Source organism: Sminthopsis crassicaudata, chromosome 2 (assembly GCF_048593235.1).
Source record: "Sminthopsis crassicaudata isolate SCR6 chromosome 2, ASM4859323v1, whole genome shotgun sequence".
Lineage (NCBI taxonomy): Eukaryota > Metazoa > Chordata > Mammalia > Dasyuromorphia > Dasyuridae > Sminthopsis > Sminthopsis crassicaudata.
The window spans coordinates 280,507,961-280,531,146 of NC_133618.1; the positions used below are offsets into that span (position 1 = coordinate 280,507,961).

The 23,186-nt window shown below is 34.3% G+C and overlaps 2 protein-coding genes across 5 annotated transcripts in view; both read right to left on the bottom strand.

The window, feature by feature from the left end:
* Positions 1-16,550, bottom strand: part of SCFD1 (sec1 family domain containing 1) — a 117,582-nt gene extending 101,032 nt beyond the window's left edge. The window contains exons 1-5 of one of the 4 annotated variants that reach the window (XM_074289583.1): positions 16,417-16,550; positions 9,187-9,257; positions 7,454-7,542; positions 5,359-5,449; positions 3,882-4,004 (exon numbers count right to left, since the gene is read on the bottom strand). In XM_074289583.1, coding sequence (XP_074145684.1) covers positions 3,882-4,004; positions 5,359-5,449; positions 7,454-7,542; positions 9,187-9,257; positions 16,417-16,474 — 432 coding nt within the window. In that variant the 5' untranslated portion in view covers positions 16,475-16,550. Of the gene's footprint in view, positions 1-3,881; positions 4,005-5,358; positions 5,450-7,453; positions 7,543-9,186; positions 9,258-13,498; positions 13,620-16,416 lie in introns of those variants that run through there. The other 3 variants (XM_074289584.1, XM_074289585.1, XM_074289586.1) reach the window with 3 other exon arrangements.
* Positions 16,551-22,781: 6,231 nt separating this feature from the next.
* Positions 22,782-23,186, bottom strand: part of G2E3 (G2/M-phase specific E3 ubiquitin protein ligase) — a 59,324-nt gene continuing 58,919 nt past the window's right edge. The window contains exon 16 of the mRNA XM_074289582.1: positions 22,782-23,060. Coding sequence (XP_074145683.1) covers positions 22,837-23,060 — 224 coding nt within the window. The 3' untranslated portion in view covers positions 22,782-22,836. The remainder of the gene's footprint in view (positions 23,061-23,186) is intronic.

Consider the following 23,186-nt stretch of genomic DNA (forward strand, 5'->3'; position numbering starts at 1 on the left):
TAAAGCACTGCAGTACTATTAAGCTTTTTATTGTTAATAACATTTCTTACTCTGCTGGCTACAATCTCAATAAATTTTTTAAAAATTTTATCCACAGGATTAATAGATAGGCTGCATAAGACAGAACTAATTACAATTTAAGTTAAAATAAAAAGATGACTTACAAATGAGTAATTAAGTTAATAAAAACCTAGTAAAAACAAATTAAAATAAGACTGTAAAACATTTCCAGATCCTATCAAATTAAGTGTTCAAGCAACACTTAATAAAATTTAATTCTCATAAGACTATAATTTGTTCTAGGATAACAGCTAGCATTCATAAAATCTTTTTCAAATATATATCTCCATTTGAATCTTCTGACAACCTTGTGAGCAATATACTTTCCTTATTTTACAAAAATGAAAAATGAGGTTAGAATGAAGTTGTCACTTGTCCAGCATTACAGAGCTATTAAGTGTCTATAGCAGGAGATGAATTCAAGTCTTCTTCACTCCAGATCACTACACTAACTAGTTGCCTATATTCTAGGCAACGTGTGGAGAGGCTGAAAGTAGAGATGAAAACATATAAAATGCCTCCATCAAATAGTAATAACTGAGATGTTTTTTGTTCCAAGGTAGTTTTTCTTGGTAATGACAGAGTAGAAAAAAATATAAATTGTAGAATATGTTAACAAATTGGAATTTTGGCAAATTAGATGGTAGAGAGACTGTATATAATAATTTTTTAAAACGGTACTGCATGCATTGGATTTAGAGCAAAAAAAGAATTCTCTCAGTCAGGAAAAAATTCAATTTCTGAAATCTGCCAACTTTTCAGAACTCTAGTTGGTAAGAATCATCAGGTAGGGCCAGACCACTTCCATCACAAGCTTTAAGACAATTTTTAAAAATGACTTACTATACAAATCTAATCCAACTAATTACATTTTAAATGGAGAAATTCCTTCCAATTGTAAAAATAAGGCTGAAATACATTTTTAAAAAAAATTCCTTCATCAATATCTTACATGAAAAAGCAGAAATATGGAATTAATTGCATATTTGATCGAATTGTACTTTACTTTGGATTTCCTAAAAATGAATTAAAAAAACATTCTTACTTACAGAGCTTGACAAAAAAAAAAAATAGCATTTCTGTAGGACCTTATATTAAATGATTTTGAAAAATGTTTTACAGTTCCTTTGAAATACTCTGTAGTTAACTCTTTAAAGAAGTAGAAACAGATCATGGAGTTTCCTCCTTCTTCTGAGTGTTGCTTTAATAGCAAGGATGATGCTCTAAGATCTCCAGGGGTCCAGAGAGAGAAAATTAAAGAGAAGATGCTATTATCAATTCTGCCTACCTCTACCAAAGGTAAATTCAATTTATCTTTAGAATAAAAGGAGGGTATGCTGGATTTTATAGGGTGGAATAAAACAGCAGCTCTTCCATTTTTTCAAAGAAATTCCATTCACTAGAATTCAATCTACAGAGATTATTGTTCTAAAGAAATATAGTCCAGATTTCATAATTTTAAATTTCTGCACTCCATTTTCAATTTTCTCTATTAGGAACTTCTCTGTTTTCTCTCAATAAAAAGTTTCTATTTCCTCACGTTTTACTCTAATTCAATAGTTAACCAAATTAAAAAAAAAAAAAGGCATTTGGCAAGAAAATTTTCTTTAGTGTTCCCTCTAGTGAGTATCTTCTTTGTATATAGGTGGCTAAAATGTATTTTGGTTAAAATATTATTAAAGTCTATCTTCTTTTTTGTACATTAACTAATAATACACATATAGTCCATCTCAGTCCTACCCCTCTACAACCACTTCTACACCCCCTTCACTACATCCCCACAAAGCTTGTCATAAATATTCATGCATAATTCGGAGCAAAATCAATTCCCACAATAGCCATATAGGAAAACATGTGTCCTTATGCATTTTAAGTTCATCATCTCTGTAACAGGAGGAAAGTGGCTTGTTTCATGTGCAATCTTCAGGACTCATGTTTATTGTTGTTTTGATCAGAATTCTAAAGCTTTTCACAGTTTTCTCTATAATTTCAATGTATAAATTGTTCTGTTCACTTCTCTCTACATTAGTTTGTACAGGCCTTCCCAGTTTACTCTGAAATTCATCCTGACATTTCTTATGTCACAGTAATATTCCATTAGATTTATATACCTTAATTTGTTTAGCCATTCCTTGATAAGTACCATATCAATCTTCCAATTTTTGGCTATCAGGGAACAGAATACACCCACCCACACACACACATATAGGTTCTATTTCTCTTTCTTTGATTTCTTTAGAGATACAGTCTGTACAGTACTAAGGTTAAGTCAAAGGGTCTATAACTTTAGAGACAATGTTCCAAAATGCTTTGCAAAATGACTGAACCAATTCATTGTTTCACCAAGAATGCACTAATATGCTTGTTATCCCTTAGTCTCTAATATTTGTGATTTTCCTCTCTTTTTGACAATATAATAGGTTCAAAATAAAATCCTCAAATTGCTTTAATTTGCATTTTTCTAATATTGGTGATTTAAAGCATTTTTATGTGTTATTGATAGCTTGAATTTTTTTCTTTGAAAACTGCCCATTCATATATCCTTTGACTATTTATCTAGTGAAGTGGCTTATACATATGGCTGTTTGCATTTGAATCAGTTCCTTATATACTGAATTTGAGACATTTTTCTGAAAAATGTGCTGCTAAGACTTTTTCCCATTTACTTGTTTCCCCATTAATTTTAACCATGTTAAATGTTTGTACAAAAACTTAATTTTATGTAACCAAAACTGTGTATTTTATTGTGACACTCTAAACTTGTTCAGTCATGAACTTTTCCTTTATCCATAGATTATCAGTTATTAGTTTTATCCCCCAGATTTATTTTTAAGCTGCCTTCTATACTCTGGTTTTGTACTCCTGTCATCCCTCAAGCTGAAGGTTCCATGCTATTGGTACAGGCTGTCCACTGTACCTAGCTACAGATGCTGAAAATATCTGAGTGAGGATCTGAGGAGCAAGGCCAGAGGAGACAGCAACCATCTCATATCCCTAAAGAGGGGAGAGGAAAGAAGAGAAGTACCTATACAGGAGTGTAAGGGTCAAATGAGAATGATGAATATAAAGCACTATGCAAATCTCAAAATGCTACATGCCAGTTATTATTACAAGTATTTAACAAGTACTACAATGTACTGCATTTGTCTTTAAGACTGCTCTACTCATCATTTTTTTTTCCTTTCAAAAGACAATATAACACCACATTTTATATAATACATATTTTTATACCTGATTTTCTTCACAAAAGCCCTGTAAGATAGGAACGGCAATAATTATCTCCATTTTATAGATGAGAAAACAGAGGCTTAGAGTTTTAAGAGATTTGCCTTTTCTCACATACCCACTGATGCTATAAGCCATTTGAAGATATGGGTTCTCTATAATTTTCCCATGATTAAAGAGTTCTTAAACTATAGTAATTTGATATAAAACAAACATCAACACAGTGGATGATTAAAATAGTAAGAAGCTTCTTATTCATGCTAAGCAGAAAAAAAAAAAATAAAAGCAACAGCCCAAGACAAAGACTTTTTCAATTTTTCAAAGTCTCTGAGTAATAAAAATCTATCATGCAAGTATAGGTTCTTTTTAACTTTATTCAGTTATACTCAAGTGAAAGAGTTTGCTTTCTTTATTATTATCAGACATGGCAAAATGTATTGACAGGGTTATTTATGAATGTCCCTAACTGCTGAAAATGTGGACAAAGCCATATCAATAAAAATGGACCAGATTCTGAATATAGGTCATTAAAAGCTATATGATATGAGATTTAAATTTTGATCTAGAATGTCAAAAATCAAACAAGAAATTCTTACCTTTGCTACTTGTGTTACTGCACTAGCTGCTAAAGCAGCATTTGCAATATCTTCCAATTTACTTCTTGAAATAGCAGAAATAAAATTTAAATAATAAGATTCATAGAGTTGATTTCGAAGATCCTGTGAACACAATATACTTTTATAAAATTTTATAGGGCTACCCATTTTAAATTTGGACAACAGAATTGCTCATAAATGATTGAAAATTTTTAAAAAGGATAAATGTGACATTGGAGAAAGTCAAAGATTATCACAGTTATTTAGGACTATGTAGGATTTTACAAAGTAATTGACTGAGGAATTAGAGATGAAATGATCTAATGGATCACAATCAGGCAAGGGAAGATCCTAGTTTAAGGGCTGCCCTGGATACAGACTGGTAATGTAAACCCTAAATAGCTATTTAATTCTGTCAGGGCCTTAGGCATCTCTGGCTCTCAAGTGACATAAGAGCTAAGGATCAATATTGCTCAAAGGAGTTTCTTCACAAACAGTTCTTATGTCAATGAAATCACAGGTCCAGGTTAAAAAAAAAAAAATAACTGAGATTATATATATTTATTAATGAAATGTTATTGAACCCCAAATAGCAAAGAAATAATGCAATTTAAAAAATCATAACTTATCTTAGAAAAATAAGAGGAAAAAACAGGAAAGCAATTCAACAAAATTAACTAACACATCAATTGAATCTGACAGCACATGCAATATTCCTAAGCCATGGTTCTGGATTTTTTCAATGAAGTAGGGAATGTCAATTTTTTCATCTCTTCAACAGAGAAAAGCTATCATTATCATTACAGAATTTAGTTTCAGGTTTTTATTGTTCTTTCCATTTACAGCACTATAGAGTTAATCACAGATTAATTGCCAAATCTAACAGCTTTTTCTCAGGAACTTACCCTTCTTTCCCTCTCCACAGAATTTAACAATATAGACTCCCTCCTGAAAACTATTTACTCTTGAGTTTTCATGAAATTGCTTTCTCTTCCTTCTCCTAAGTCAATCCTTCTCAATTTCTTCTGCAAAATGTTCACGATCCTGCTTATTTCCCATCTCCTATATCCCCTAGAGATATTGTTCTAGGCTCTCTTCTCTCAAGGGACTTCAGATTATCAAATAAGTCATGTAAAAATTCTTCTTCAATAACATTTTTTCATGGCAAATTGGAAGATACAAAAAAAAAATTAAAAAAAAATCTATCCTGGTATAATGAGAGGGAACTACAAGGTAGCATATTGCTAAGTTTGCCAGTCACAACTGATATGTTGATTAGTTTAACAAAATAATTTCTTTTAAAATCTTTTTATAAGAGAAGACTCAAAGTATAGGGAAAGAGGGAAGTATATATGGCATAAAAGCAAAAGGCAATCATAAAATTTTTCTAGTTTTGATTTTTTAAAAATGTAATCAATGATGCTCTGATTATCTACTTTGAAATCTAATAATTAATGACACGGAGATGTGACATTACCTGGCACATTCTGTCAATGTTTTCTTCTGTTGGCATTACAAAGTAAACTGCTGGGACATCAGGTATAGGATCCCGATCAGAGTGCAAAAGCCTAGCAAAAATCAGAAATACCAAATGAACCACTCATCATAAACCATTTTCCTTCTTAACTGCATGCCTGTGAGGCCCCAAACAGCAACTGTCCAAAAAGAAGTGACATGGAAAGGGCCTAGAGAAAAGCCAAGGGTAAAGATTTTGGAGTCCGGCTGTGTGACAGGTCATTTAACCTGAGCCTCTGCTTCCTCTTTGGGAAGAATAACCTCAGAAGCACCTTGAGACACAAATAAGATATGAGGGTGGACCAGCATGTAGAGTGAGTGCTTACTGTTATGAAAACAAGGGCAGCTGGACAGCACCACACTGTTTGCTGGCTGTTGGATCTGCTACTCCCCTCACTTTCCTTCAGCAACTCACTTTATACTGCTTTCTCTGGTCATTTCTTCCCTTTAACTGAACCTAAGCTAGCAAAGTTGGATCACAGAAAATCTATCAGACAGGCCAAAAAAAATAAGGATTCTTTAATGATTCTGCAAAAGCTTTACTAGTTATGCAGAGATAAAGACAAATCTCACCTAGGGAAAGGAGCACATATCCTACTTGTCTGCAATATGTCTAGTCTAACCCACAGTAAGTGTGGCAGCTGGGAAGACCAATGACAATATGAAAGAAAACAGGACACAAAGTGGCCTGGGGGTAGGGGAAGAGAGGCGCAGGATGGGGATGGGGGGCTGTTCAGGTTGTCTTAAAGGAAGACAAACTAAGATGGCTAGTAGCACTGTACAAAGAGTGTACACAGAGAATCAGGAAGATCTGAGTTCAAATCTAGCACCAGACACTTGTTAATGTGACCCTGGGTAAGTCACTTAGTCTCTGTCTTACTCAGTTTCCTCATCTGTAAAATGGGGACAGTAATATCACATACAATGAGGGTTGCTGTAGGCTCAAATGAGATAATTATAAAGGATTTAAAGCACTATACAAATGCTACCCATTAATTCTGTAGGCAGCTAGGTAAGTGCCAGGCCCAGAGTCAGGAAAACTCTTTCTGAGTTCAAATCTGGGCTCAGACAATTAATGTATGATCCTGGGCAAGTCACTTACTCCTGTCTGCCTCAATTTCCTCATCTGTAAAATGAGTTAGAGAAAGAAATGGCAAACCACTTTAGTCTCTGCCAAGAAAACCCTGAGTAGATCTATAAAGAAATGGACACAACTAAAAAACAACAAATTAATATTATTGTTATTATTTATAAAAGACAGAGATGAGGAGGTACTTGATTAGAGATATGCAAAACATCCTCTGAGAATGCAGAGAAAAGGAATGGAGAACAGAGCTTGTGAAATTGTTATTAGTCCAGTGTGGCCAGAATGCAGGGCCTACAGAGTATAAAAGTAAGACTAGAAAGAAAGGTAGAAGTCAAAATATGGAAGTGCTTTAAATTTAAGAGTCAGAAGTTTGTATTATATCCTAGAGGCAATGAGGAAGCAGGGAAGATTTTTGAACTGGGGACTGACATAGGAACACTAGTGTTTTAGGATTACCATTTGGGCAGCTATGGAGAAGGTAGGTTAGGAACAGAAAAATCTGAGGCAGGAATTAAATTTTTAAAAAGTGAGATAAGAAGTGATCAGATAACTAGCATGGTGCCAAAAAATCGAGGAGACTGATCTGAGAGATGATGTAGACATAGAACTGACAAGACTTAGAAGATGATTGCATATAGGGTTATGAGATTGAGGTGTTTAATTTCAGAGTATTTTTTTAAATGGAAAAGAAAGAGTTAATAACTGAGTATGAAGTTGAATAACTTATATATGGTAATTAGAACACTTTACATCTCTGTAGTCCCAAAATAGAAAAACAACTCTTGGGGCTCCAAAGTCTCATATTGAAAAACTCTCTTAAGAGTTAAAAAAAGACAAGGGCAAAGTTTTGTCTCATATATACTTTTACCTAACACAGATCAAAATATCCAGGAATCACAATTATGCAGTAGAAAAATTTTAACATTTCTTTTCAATAACTTAAAATTATTTTGAATGTGTTAACACTCACAGATGCAAAGTGATTCCCATGTCTCTCAATTCCTTCACAGACAGCAGGGGAGAGATAATATCTTGGCCAAATCTGTCAAAAATGAGCACCTGCCCCCAAACAAACCCAAAAAAATTCCTTTGAAACAGTATTACTACTGAAAAACAAATAAGGAACTTAATTTTTAGACATAAGTAAATTTTAGCTAATTTGGTAATCACACTAAATTCTTAAGTAAGCTTAAACTTAACAGTTCTCACTTAACAAAGGATATAGCAATCTAGCAATTCATTTTAAAAATTATATTACCATTCAAATTAATTGATCATACATATCATACATACATAGCAGTATCATACATTTACTATCCTAAAACATTTTTCTAGGCAAAAAATATAATATAAAAATACCAAAAAAAAATTTTTTAAAGCTATAGGAAAATTATTAGATACATAGCAGCATAATACACTTTTTCTTCATCAGGGAGAAACACAATGCTGAAGATCTTCAGAACTCTATAGAACCAAGGTTCATGCCCGAATACAGTTTACTAATATCAGATTTTAAGGAAATATAATCTGCTCTTACCAATTTCTCTAAATGGGCCAATATATCTTATGGTATCAAATAATAGGGCTCTAAGTTCTCTTAAAACTCAATAACTCCCTTATTTTATTTAGATATACATGTGTGTGTACATATATGTGTATACACACACACACAGACACACACATACTGATTTATACACTAATTCACATACACTTTCTTTAAAAGAATGGTGCTTATGGAATGCTTAGAAAACCAACCATACCTTTACTTACAGCACTAAAATCAAATCCAAAACTAGTTTTATTTATTTTTCTCCCTGAGGCAATTAGGGTTAAGTGATTTGCCCAGGGTCACACAGCTAGGAAGTGTTAAGTGTCTGAGGCCAGATTTGAACTCAGCTCCTCTTAACTTTAGGGCTGGTGCTCTATTCACTGTACATTTTAGCTGCCCCAAAACTAGTTTTAAAAATAAAGACAAATTATATAATTCTTAAATGGACCTCCAAGAATAAAGTACATGCCATTACCATATTCAGATGATAAATGAATGAGAATGAATGAATAAAAAATCCTAATGAAAATTTTAAGTGAATAACTGAAAAGTTTTATCATTTTATGTGTTGGATCTATTTTAATGAAGACAGTTGCAAAATCTGAAATAATGCTATTTAATACTGTTTGTTTAAAACAATTTTAAAAGTTCTGAATACAAAGAAGAGTTATAGGGGATTATAGAAATGTTGATAAATGTTTTTAATAACCATTTCTACTTTTTCTTCAATAAATAATTGCTGATGTGATATCCTGACATGTGGCAAAGTTAATATGGAGCTTTCGTATGTGCTACAACTCTCTTTAGAGAAGCTAAAGCTTTTTAATCTTATTTACAAACTGTAATATTTTTAAAAGTCTCTGTGTTCTTCTTCCATATATCAAAACAACTGGGTTATCAAACATGATACAAAGGAAGAGAATTAACTGGGGCACACAAAAGTACCCAACTTTCGAAGCATTTATTTTAAAGCTGAAAATAGGCTTCCAATAAATAATGAAGCACTTAATTTTTAAATTTTAATTTAAAGATTTTTAATTTTAATTTTTAAAATTTAATTTGAAAATAAGAGATGAAACATTACATAAATTAAATCTATCATATACTATATTTAAAGGCAGAAAGAAATTCTCCCATTATACTAAATGTCTTACCTTCCATACTGGTTCTCCAGTGTTGTTTTTAACATGAGGAACATTAAAATTCAGCATACGTTTCAGAGCCACTTAAAAAGAAACAAAACATTTATATGAAATATTACTGCTTTTGATTTCATTTTACTTTCTCTCTCCTCTTAGTTAGAAACTGAATCAACTACTGTCCAATTTACAAATTCAAATTAACAAAAGAATTGGAAAAGTTGCTGCTCTGATAATCCTACAAATACACTCTTCCCACCAGTCATGCCTCACCTCTCAATCTCATGACTGCCACTAACATAGAAATTGGTACTACCATCATATATTTGACATCAATTCTAAAATACTATGCACAACACTGTAAAACTGTGTATACTTAAATATAAAGCTATGTTGTTAATACTATAAAATTTATGGTATTAATAATGTTTTGTTTTTAAAAAATCTTTATCTATCTGATGTTTGTCATAAACCTACCACCCAAAATTAGTAACGTTTTTCCTATTTCCCAGGCCCATTTCCCATCATTAGCATAGAGGCAACAGGTAAATGGTTTTTTTCATATGCCATAAGTATTAGGAATATACCATTTCCCTTTACTAGGGTCTAGGACCTGGCTACTAGAAAGGACACAAGAGGAATACCACCTCTGTTTCCATCTGCTACTACCAATACCACAATAAAAGAAACTGCAACTTTCCTCACTCATTATACTTTGTAATCAAATCAGCTTTGCCTGAATGAGCTTTGATTCCCAGAGGGTTTATTTTCTTAATTGAGCTATCTGAAATACTTAGCCAATTTAAATGGCTTCTGACCCTATCATATCACCAAAAGCTAGTTAAGTATAGTGATTATTAGTCAAAAGTAACACGGAAATTTTATAAAATATGCTTCCAAACCTCAGCAATAGTTTATAACTGTAATCAAACAGTATTAAACCTTCATAAGTTAAATGTCACAAAAACTAGAACTACAGAAATAGTACAGAACTGGAAGTGAACTAAGGAAATAAAATCTCTTTATTTTATTGATGGAGAAACTGAAGCCCAGAGTGTGTGGTTAGCCTAAGATTACCTATTAAGTAGCTTAGCTAGAATTAGCTAGAATTGAAGTCGGGTCTCTGGCCTTTGATTCCCTATCCAGAGGTTTTTCTACCAGAGTAAGATGATTCCAGAGTTCCAGAAAAGCCAAGATATGAGAAGAAGATGGTAGAAAAAAGAGACAATTTTATCACTTAATAGGAGACTCCAGGATGGTCCTCTGAAGCCTAGGACACAATTTTTCCAGGAAAGAGCTTTGCAAAATATGTTTGGAAACAGACTAAGTTGGAAGCAAAGAGGTTAATTCTCAGCCCTTATCTGAAGGTGCTGATAAAAATGGTTGGACAGATCTAGATCTACTTAAAAATATCCAGCAATTGTTAATAGGAGTTAAGAATTTGAGATTGGGGATAAAATTATAGATCTGAAATTTATTGGCAAAGAAATAACTGAGAGAGATGATGAGCTCACCAAAAGGTCAGAGAGAAGGGACTCCAAGACAAATCTTTGGGGATACATCTGGATTTAAGGGATAGAACAAGAATGATGATCTTACAAAGGAGGAATAAGGATTGACTGAAGAGAAGATGAAACCCAGAGAGATGAAAAAGAATGAACATTAAGAATAAAGTAAGAATCCACAAATGAAGGCAAGGAGTAAAGATGATTTTTTTTTTTTCCTGTATAGCAATAATATGAAACAAAGATGTAGAATTATAACTTAAGGGGATGAGTAAGAATGAGGGTTTTTAAGGATGGGTAAGACATGTGGGTTAATTTGTGGATGGGGGGGGGGGCGCAGCTAGGTGGCACAGTAGATAGAGCATCAGGCTTGAATTCAGGAGGATCTGAGTTCAAATCTTCTCTCAGACACTTAACACTTCTTAGCTGTGTGACCTTGGGCAAGTCACTTAACTCCAGCCTAGGGGGAGAGGGGAATTTGTGGATAAGGGAAACTATCAAGAGAGAGGAGAGAAGGAAGTTATGGACAGAACAGGGAAGAGAAGGGATCAAGGGTGCAAACAGAGGGGTTAACTTCGATGAAGATAAAAAGCAACTATTTCAGAGACTAAAGGAGAAAATGGATGTTGTCAAGGAGATATGAGATTCAGAAGAGGGAGTTCATCAGGGATGGTTTCCATTTTCTTAATGAAGTATAAGACTGCTGAGATTCTCTGCTGAGAACAAGGAATGTAGAGTAGGGAAGGTTTAGGAGAATAGATAAGGTTTAAAAGAGGTGCAGGAGAATAGAGAGAAAATCAATTAAGGAAGAGGGCTCAGTTCAGATTATATAATTAATTTTTAGTGGAGTCAACCAGCAAGGTTTCCTGACTTCCTCCAGCTCCAGTGAGCAGCACCTGAACAGGAGCAGAAGGCAGACAGATGGCAGAGAGGAATACAAAACTGGGGTTTGGCAAGGAATGAATGATACTGTTTGACAAGGAATGAGTGACACCGGAATAAAGTGATAAGGGATTCGAGAGTATAAAACAAAAAAAGTTGTACTGAGTTAAAAATGAGAAGGGGAGAAAAAGAAACCAGAGCAAGAATAATGATCAGGAAATACAGTGAAGCAGTGAGACATGAAGAGATGGAATGTTAGGAGGATATGGTTGGATAGAGGAATTTTAAAATTCTTGATCATAAAAGCAGAACACTAGGGAGTGATGCTGAGAAAGGATAAGATTGTCCAGGTATGTGACTGAAGACATAGGTGAAGGGAGGAATTTGGCAAGGCTGGTGAACAATGAAGCCAGAATATTTGATGCAACATCAACATGTATACCATATGTTGAAATCCCTTAATGTATGGGCAGGAGTTGGAGTGAAAAGGAAGATTGACCAGGTAGGATAATTAGTAGTGTATGAAAAAAATCAAGGATAAAAGATATTTTTTTCCCTTCTTCCTCTCCTCCCTCTCTCTGTTTCTCTTACATACACACACACAGAATACACACAAGTTGGGCAGCTCTGAATCTAAATCTCTAGAGCTCCATGACTCAGATGAAATGGGGGTGCAGGAGGTTAAGCCAAAGTTAACACATTATGGATCCTTCCTCAGCATCTAGGAAATGCTATGTTTATTTCTTCTGCAGCCTGATGTGATTCTCAGTATGCAGCCTAGTTACCTACTTTGATATCATTAACTATGTCCAGTTCTTTTGGTTTCCACTTTCACTATACAAGCTTTCTTGTCCCCACATTACCCATCCCTATCATAGGAGGCAATCTGATGTAGTAGAAAATAGCACTAGAACTAGAGTGAGATGACCTGGGTTCAAAACCCTGTTCTGTCACTTTACTGCTTTTATAAAGTTAGGCAAGTCACTTTTTCTCTCTGGGCCAGTTTTCTCATCTGCCAAATAAGGATGTTGGACTACATAACTTCTAAAATTCCTTCCAAATTTCAATTTATATTCCTACAAATAGATTTCTCAAAATAATCCTCACAGTTCTCCAGAAAACCTTACAACTAAAAGAATAGACAAATACATAAAATAATAGTCCACCAATTGCCATTAATTTGTTCTAGAGATATAACACAGTTAAAACAACGTGATATACACTGGTCACTCAAACAGAAGGTTATTAAGAGGTTAGACTACATACAAATCTATCATCAGAAGAGGGAATGGAAATGTAGGGGATGCTGTCTCTCTCCAAGGCCACGGCATCCAAAAAAAAAAAAAAAAGGAGAATTTAAGGGAGATAATTTGGGCCTTGGGCTAGCTACAGAAAACAAGAAAAGTAGAATCATATATCCAGGGCTGGAAGGATCTTAGAGGTCAGTGATTCCAATTCCCTCATTTTACAGATGAAGATGATGAAACTCAGAAAGGTTCAGTCATTCAAAGTCTATTTCTATACCAGAAAAGATAACTGAGAAAACAGGCTTAAGTCAGATTGTGAACTGTGCTAAAAGTCAGTAATCAGGACAACGTGTTATTAGAAAATGAGATAAAGTCTTATTAAAGCTCCACTTTTATCTATCTTCTATCTAAATCTGAACTTTGTCTTCTCAAAAAAGGCATTGTTTTCTTCATATTCCCTCTGAGAGGTTAAACAGTTTATTTTTCATAGAGCTGAATGAACACATTCCTAGTACAGCATTTAAAATTCATTTTTAATGTTTATAGCAGCCCTTTTTATAGTGGGAAGAAACTAGAAATTAAGTGGATCCCCATTAGTTGGAGAATGGCTGAATAAGTTATGGTATATGAATATTATTGTTCTATAAGAAAAAAATCAGCAGGATGATTTCATTGAGGCCTGGAGAGACTTACATGAGCTAAGTGAAATAAGCAGAACCAGGAGATCATTGTACACAGCAACAACAAGATTATACAATGATCAACGATGATGTTTAATTCTTTCCAGCAATGAGGTGATTCAGGCCAATTCCAATAGGCTTGTGATGAAGAGAGCCATCTGCATCCAGAGGGAGGACTAAAGGGACTGAATGTGTATCAAAGCATAGTATTTTCACTTTTTTGTTGCTGTTGCTTGTTTTTTTTCCTTTTCTTTTTGACCTGATTTTTCTTGTGCAGTATGATAAATGTGGAAATATTTATAGAAGAATTGTACATGTTTAATATATATTAAATTACTTGCTGCCTAGGGAAGAGAGAAAAAATGTGAAACACAAGGTTTTGCAAGCGTGAATGTTGAAAACTATCTTTGCACATATTTTGAAAATAAGCTATCATTAAAAATACATAAAAATAAAATTCACTATTATGTTGTGAAAAAAGTAGGCTTGTATAAATATGCATTAAATATGGAGATAATCATATTAATATTCTTTCAAAGAATAAAACAGTTTTGGGAATTATTTTAAAAGAATTCTAAGCTAACTCAATTTTGCAAATCCCTGAATTATATACCTAATTTATGTGACCTGATATTTAGGATAAGAACACTGGACCTGGAGCCAGTCAGGAAGAACTGGGTTCAAATGTGACTCATTTGTGTGAACCAGGACAAGTGATTGAACATTTCGGATTCTCAATTATCTTATCTGTAAAATGAGGAAGATGAACTTGATAACCTCTCAGTTGCCTGCTAATTTTAAATCTGTGATCCTATGACAATCTAGAATGGTATGTCACTTTTTTAAAGATCCTTTTGTCTCTCCTTCTCATCATCAGTTTATCCCAAACCTCTTTCCCCAAAGTTAGGTCAGGATGACAGTAATCCTTTAAATGTCCTTTAAAAAATAGTTCATAAATAGTTTCAACTTGCATGATAAGAGATTTCATTCATTCATTCAGATACAGACAAACGCCCAATTCTAGGTTCTTGGAGTACACTGGAAATTACTAAAATTAAACAAGTTAAATAGCATTAAAAACAAATTTATTTTCAATCTTATCTCCCCCAAATCCTTTATAGCAATACTATTTTCAGGATAGATTGATCTACATACTGTACTTCAGGTATACAGCAGAGTTTGTCAAGTACATAATAAAAAAAAAAAATTTAAAAACAGGCAAAGTAGTGTATCAGAAAAAAAAGAACAATAGAATTGAAGTCTAAAAATTTAGGAATTTAAATATAATTTTGCAACTTACTATTAAGGAAACTGCCAAGTCTTTTACACCCTATAGGCTTCTTCTCAATTGTAAATTAGGGACAGAAGAAGCTGGAGAGAGAGGAGGTTGAACTATTCCTCTATAAAGTATGATCCTGTGCCAACTAAGTCTTCCAGTCTCTGCTCTTAGGTTTCCTCTGCCTTTTGGGTCATTACCAGTATATGTATTTGCAGAGTATCATAGTTCTCAAAGGAGAAAACAAGCTCTTGCACATTCATAAAGATAATTCCCTAAATGCATCAAGGAAAAAATATTCCTCCTTACTATACAATTATTCAGAAAATAAATATTTTACTTTATTTAGGGGCATAAAACATTGACTACAGCATCTAAATTGAGTAACAGATCTGGTGTTAATGACATAACCAACATGGTATTGCATTGTAGCAAGTTTATCTGAACTGAAATCCCCCTATTTCCTTAATATTTATATTTTTAAAACAAATATCTGTAATGAAAATTTTTATTTATGAAACTTCTAAAGATCCTTTTTAAAAACAATTTCTTTTTTTCTGAGGTAGCTGGGGTTAAGTGACTTGCCCAGGGTCACACAGCTAGGAAGTGTCAAGTGTCCCAGACCAGATTGGAACTCAGGCTCTCCTGACTTCAGGGCTGGTGCTCTCTATCCATTGCGCCACTTAGCCGTCCTTCAAAGATCCTTTTTAAAATTGCTTTTCATTGTTAGCAAACTTCGATAACAGAATCTTGAAGAGACAATTAAATACTCCGACATAAAATATTAAGGAAAAACTCAGTTTCAAATTGCAAAACATGAATTAAACAAAATTCAGACCTAGGATGCAAAAAGAATGGGAAAACAGTGTGCCTCAAACATTTTTGATGCATAAAAACTGTACTCCTTTAAAATCGTAATAAACATTAGCCAAAGTTACCAAAATGCCCACTTGAACCTTTAAAAGGGGAAAATGAAATAGAAAACCTTTGAAAATATGCATGTGTGTGTTTGTGTGTGTGTACATGCTCATATACGTGTATTTTGCCGATAGCACCAGAACTAGGGACAGAAGATGGGAATCCCCCCCGGCACTGAATATTTTCCAGAAATAACCGAGGCACCGTATGGGAAAAGAGTGCGCCTTCGGACGACTTCTCGTGGCTGGAGTTGCCAGCGAGCCGCCGGGGAGGGGCCGTTCATCACCTAACATTCCTCGACCGCGAACCGAGGCAAACTGTTCCAAAGGGCCCCGTCCGAATAGGCAGACGGGGCCAAGAGCGGGGGAAGCCCCAGGGTACCACCTGGGACGCCTCCAGTGTCGGGGATGCTGCGGAAGGGCGCAGAAATGCAGCCGGCCGCGGCAGGCTTGGAGAAGGCGGATGACAGGAGGCTGAGTCCACCGGGAGCAGGAGGCAGAAGGGACCGAGCAGGCCGGGGGAGGGGGCCCGCACAGCCGACCCTCGATGCCCGGCTCCCGTCGCCCCGCCTCCATCCCCCCTGCAGGAGGAGGGGCCCCGCAGCACCCAAGCTTGTGACCACCAGACTCCGCTCTTGCCGGGAGGCCCAACACGGAAGGCGACCCTGGTATTAGGCGAAGCTAAGCGCGGGAGGAGAGAAGAATAGGAAGAGTACAAGGGACACGGCGAACGGGTACCTGTCTGCCTCTCTCGGATACTGGCTGCAGCCGCGGCCGCCATCTTGACTCCCACCATTCACTGCCCGGGCTCCGGAGCAGCAGGATGACGTGGCCGCCCTAACGCCCCCGGAAGGAAAGGGGGCGGGAAGCAGGCGTGGAGCCGAAAACGGAGAATCAGAAGGCGCTCCCGAGGACACGTGACTACATCGGCCCCGCCTCTTCTGGGCCGGATTAAGTCACGTGGTTTGCCAGGCCTGTGTGTGAGCACTCCTAAATTTTTCAAGTCAATGGAATGTGGCAATTCTGCACTATTGGAAGTCGGTGTCTGAGAGGAAAAGGAAGTCACCAAGTGCGGTCCTTAATCTAACAAGTGTGGAGAGATGGGCAGTAGCCCAAGGTTGGTAATATGCAAATTAATCTAACTTTATTGGCCTTTTCCTCTTGAGAGGGAGAGACCGAGGTTTCAAACGGTTGGCTAGGCGGATGAAATCAATTCCCATCTTTATGGAAAAGCGGGGAAGGCGAAAGATGACACGAAAAAAAGGTGCGTGAACTTATTAAACTACAATTTAAAAAAACCATCCAAAACCATTGTTATAAATTTGAATCCTTAGACTTTATTGCACTTCAAAAAAATGGATACACATGACAATTCATCTCCCATAATCAATATATCCAAAACATGGAATTCAACACGGACATACTAACTGCTAAATTCTGAAACTACCCGATTTTGCAATGCAAATGCCAAACTGCTATTTACACAACTAAAACTTACATATTAAAATTATAATAATCGCTATTAAAATGTAGCAATCATCTTTTCTACCGGCTAGTATTTTTATTTACCACGTCAAAAGTTTAATGAAATCACAAAAACACTATTGGTTACCTATCATCCCAACAGAACTTACCCAATATTAAGGAAAAATAGACATTCCAAAATATTAGTCACACTTAAATTATTAAATTGCATAAATTTACTCAAATGTCTACCAACTTGTCAATTTATTCACTGATTTTAATTAATTTGCACTCCAGTGATGTAAAACTAAATACATACAAAAGTCAGCCCCTCAAGGGCTGGAGAGCCTATGTGAAAGCTTCTTCACTTCCTAAAACCCTCTGCATATGATAGAAATACAGACAATTCTCACTTGACTTACGGGGACCATTCTGCAGATCTCTACTGGTAATGTGAATTTGCCCTACTCATCCACTTCACATGGGCTATATAACTAAAACATACACAAAATAATACCTTTACACAAGTCATAAAATGTTCTAAAATGCAGATATTGAATATTGTACCACGATAAAACAGAATTATGAAGGGTAAAGTTAATAATAAAGCTTACACAGTACTGTACAGTAAGGTTAATAAAAATTCCATCAGATGTTCATTCAACAGTTCTGAGACAACTCCTTTACATCTTTCTCATCCACTTCTAGCTCCAATTCTTGTGCTAATTTTACAATACTGTTACTTCTTTGACTCTTTCTTTCAAATCCATGAAAATTGGGAATGAACTTCATACTTTTTTTCCCAAATTCTCTTTATATGTTTATTACATCTTGCATGCCTTTTAGAATTATGTAAAACTGAATTTGTACGATGCAAATTTACATAAAGTGAGAAGTGTCTTACATTCCTTTTTTCCCTACTCAACCTTTTCTGTGTCTGCCACTATCTATACTCAGATTACCATTTCTCCCCCAATATTTAAATATTTTTATTTAAAATTTTGAGCTCCATGTTCAGTCCCTCCCTCATCACTGCCCTCCCCCCTCCCTGAGATAAGCAATTAAATATAGGTTATACATGTGCAATTATGTAAAATATTTGTTAGTTATTTTGTACAAGAAAATTAAAAAGAAAAAAAAGTGAAAAATGACAGGCTTCAGTCTGCATTCAATCATTATCAGTTCTTTCTCTGGAAGTCAATGGTAAGCTTCATTAGTCCTTGGGGATTGTCTTAGACCATTATACTGCAGAGAATAAGTTTATTCACATATCTTCGTCGAATAATATTGCTGTTATTGTGTATCTATTCACTTCACTATGTATCAGTTCATACAAGTCTTTTTAGTTTTTTTTTTTTTTTTCCTGAAACCATCCTGCTTATCATTTCTTCAGCATTATAAGATTCCAGTACAATTGTGTACCACAGCTTGGTTAGCTATTATTCCCCAAGCTAGCAGAAAAAGAGCTTCTATAAATATTTTTGTACAAATAGGTCCTTTTTCCTTTTTTTTTTTTTTGATGTCTTTGGGATATAGACCTAGCAATGGAATTGGTGAATTCAAGGGTACAGAGTTTTATATCCCTTTGGGCATAGTTCCAAATTGCAGAAAGGATGGATCAGCTCATCACTCTACCAGCAGTGTAGATATCCCAATTTTCCCACATCTTCAACATACAAATTTTAAAATTTTGTTTTATTGTAACTTGATGCTTTGTAGAATCATTAGTTTCCACATTCAATTTTAAAGAATTAGTTTCTTCAGTGAGCCTTTGTACTTCCTTTTCCATTTGACTAATTCTATTTTGGGGGGAATTCTTTTCCTTGATAAATTTCTGCATATCTTTCCCCATGCTATTAATTTTTTTCAGGATTCTCTTGCATTATACTCTCATCTCTTTTCCCAATTTTCTTCTGCTTTTCTAATTTGCTTTTTAAAATCGTTTTTTAAGTTCAGGAGTTCTTTTTGGGCTTGAGACCAAATTACATTATTCTTTCTAAACTTTCTAAAGTTAAGTTATTTTTATTTTTTGCTTATTTTTCTATCTTTTTTTGTGATGATATTTTTATGTAAGAGAGAACATCTGGTCCTGCTCTTTTTCTACTCTGGTCTAAGCTTTTGGTGCAAGTGCTCTGGGTGGGTCTTGCTACAGACTTTCACTTGGCTTCAGGGATTAGTTATTTACTTTCTCTGATGGGTAAGGCTTTCCTTATGGCTTATACTGGAACCTCCCTGTTGGCCTTCTCTGGATGTAGAGATTAGTTGCTGACTTGCTCCAGAAATGGTACCTTGCTGATGATTTGCTCTAGAAATAAGGCCAGGAATAATTTCATTGCTGATCTGCCCAGGGACTTGCTCCTGGGTTGCCATAGAAATAGGGTCTCCCTATTTGATAAGCCTCAGGAGGTGGGGTCTCCTTTCTGGCTAGCCCTGGGATAGGGCTTCACTAATGGTCAGCAAAGGGATCAAGTCCTTGCTGCTGGCTTCTGTTGGGATTGGAGCCTTGCTGTGCTGCTGGTTTGGCCTTACTGGTGGATTTCTCCAGGCCTAGAACCTTGTTGCAGGCTCCATGCAGCTGCTCTTAGACCTTGGTTCCCTCCCACCCTTGTAAGACAGATATTTCCTGCCAGATTGGTAAGCTGCTTTTCTGCTCCTAAATCAATTCTGAGGTGGCTTCCTAGATATTAAGAAGGAAATCTGAGAGGGCTGTAGAGGGTTCCTTTCTCATTCTGATATTTTAGCATTGTAAGTCCCAGATCCTTAATTTTAAACCCATCACCTCTCACCACTTAATTTTCTTATGGGTTATATAAAAAATATAAAACAATTACATTCTGTATGTACAGTATGTACATATCCAAATGCTTAAAACTACAAAATAGTTACAGAGTAATAGACAGATACACTTCAAACCCATGGAGGCAATAAACAGCTACTCACTTAAGGAATGAAAAATAAAGATGCATTATGTCAGTGGATGGGTGAGTGAGTATGCCATGTGCAAGTTTGTGAATGAAATTTTCCCATCTCTTGAGGATAAATGAGAAATGAATTTATTTCAGAATGCTATTTGTCTCATTTAAAGCTTTAATAACAATGCTGCCTCATTTATGTGATACTTCCTATTCATATGTTTAATTTAATAAAACTTTTATTGAAGTTAATTTATGTAAAGGAATTTTTCCACTTTGTACAAAAGGAATCTCTCTTCACCTATTCAGAAAAGACTTCATGCAAGAAAAGCATTAGGGGATCGGTTTACACAAAATGATGCTTTCTTCATGTATTTCTCTAGTCACTTACTATGAAATAGAGACATCATTACACATTATGCAAATTTGGGTACCAAACTGAGTAGACAAAGATACTGAAAAGGCTGTCAACAGAATTCAGAGACATAGATCTAAGTTTCTCTCTAGTTAAAAGGTTTGTACAAGTAAGAGTACTTAGGGATAAAAATTTAAACTAATTTCACTAATATAGGGAATTCTCAGGTGAAGATATTCTCTTTACCAATGCAGGCCCATAACATCTCCATAATTTATAGTCTTAGAAAGATGACTGGGGCATTGACACTAAGAATTTGTCCCATAAATTAGGGTGTGTCAGATGCATACTTTCAATCTCAGTCTTCTTGGCTTTGAGACCAGCTCTCTATGCATTGTCATTCTGCTTAAAGTTAAAAAATAATTCATGTATATAAATAAAACTGCCACTAACAGGAATGAATTTGAAATTGATTACAACAAATTTTAAATTGCATAAAAGCTAACATAAGCTACATACATTAAAGTAAATAACGTAAAATGAAAGGAAATATTTTACATTTGATATCACAACCAGAACACAGTACAGTTCATCATAAGAATAACAACAAAATATCATCAAATGTTGTCTATTTACAAATAGAGTAAATCTTATTCTAATAATTTCCCTTAGGACGACTGAACACTAAAGGCAAAGCCACTTGGCAAATTTATCTTTTTTTTTTTTTTTTAAAATATTGATTTTTGTTAGCATGGTATCACTCATCATTCAATTATCAATGATTTAATGATTATTTATATCATTTAATTTGATAAGAAAAATAAATGGCACAGGCCCAAAAGATATTGCAGGAAAATACTAGAATATTAGTGATTAAAAGAAACATGCTCAAGTGGAAAAAAGAGCCAAGCTTAGTCATAGATACAATTTTGAAATTATATAAATATGACCATATGAAAAGTAAACTACAAATTGATTTTTGTTTAGACATAATTGAAAATAAAACAATAATGATATTGTAAATGTTTTATTTTCAATTTTACAATATCATTATTACCTAAAGGCTTTAACATAAGTAAAGCCAAGAGAAGTAAAGTTGTTGAAAGAAGTTCCAGAAGCTATAAAAGTTTTAAAACATAGCCTTATTCAAAAAACATGTCAAATAAATAAGTTTAACTTTTAAAACTAAAAAGAAATAAAAGAAGAAGAGAAACTGAGATTATTCTGTTCTTTCTCCAAGCTCAAATTTGCTCAAAGGTACTCTTGTCAATACCAACAAATGTCAAAAGAATATAGAAATAAATTTAAACCATTTACTTCATAATTTAGAGGAGTTTAACTGGCATTGCACTTGGGAGTTAGGGGAAAAAACAGTTACATACACATGTAAAAGATCATTAAAACTTTGACACTAACTTTTCAGATTAATGTTTTCCAATTTTTAAAAATGCATACATTCTGAAGGAATGTAGTGAAAATTAACACTTACATAGAAATTAACTGAGAATGATTTCTGAAATGTGAACATGGATTTATAAATATAAGAATTTTGTTCCTTTAAATAATTTACCATTGTAATAGACACAAAATCATTTTACCTATATTAAAAGTTAATATCTATGGAGTGGACTCCAGGAGACTTACATAATAATTCAGTCACGTTATCAATTAATATCCACTACCATAATCAAAATCATAATGTGGCAAATGACAAGCTGAAATAATTATTAACCCACCTTCACTCACTTTGAAGACAAAGAACTGCCCTAATCTAAAATAATCAAAACTGTTACCATTAAGGCCAAAGATACAGTTGAAAAATATTAACTTTTTGGCACAATTTTAATATAATTCAATTTCACAGGAATATAGGGAACAGTTCTATCTTTTACTAGCTGACCTATCTGCAGCACTTTGATTTCTAGCGTAGGACTATTCCATCTGAGAACAGTATCTTCTTATTTCAAATGCTGTAATATGTTCAACTTAGTGGCATTTCTATTCAGTGCTTTAAAATAAAAAAAATTGAAAGATAACCAGTTTTTAATACAAAACTGGAAAATTATTATAGTTTAGCTGAAGTAAATATAATTTAGAAAACTAGTTGATAACAGTTTTTCTGTATATCATGACAAAGAAACAATTTACTAAAGTTACTTATTTTGAAGTTCATAGATAAGCAAAAGCCTTAAGAAAATACAAAATTTTTTTACAAATTTGAATAAGGAGTTCCTTAACATAATGTACTTATTTAAAAAAGTTACCACTTTTAAGTTCATATCAAAATTACTGAATTAGGATTGGCAAGTTTTAAGATAAAAGAGGATAAGGATTAAGTTGTGGAATGTTAAGAACATAATGATAGCAGCTTATAAGGAGGCACCTCTGAAATAAGATTTAATATCCATTGTAGTAAGTTTTTTCTCTTTATAGTCCCAAGGCATCTCTGATGGCAAAGTCCATGTTTTCTTGAAATTCCTTGTATGTGCAGGTTATTGGAAGAGTTAACCTGTTACAGCTTTTGGTTCCAACAGGATAATCAGCATTCAAAAATTCAATTGATGGAGTAGGTTGAAATCCAACAGGTGGAATACAGCGGCAACCTGTTGCAAAAGCTAGGATATCTTCTAATGTTACTACAGATTCTCCACCTAAAACATTTTTAAAAATGACATAAAAGTTAAAATATTTACATATTAGTTTGGTAACCTTTAATAAGGTGTTAAAACAAAAATTTTTAAAAATAATTTCTATTAAAATTTTTCTTTAAAAAATAA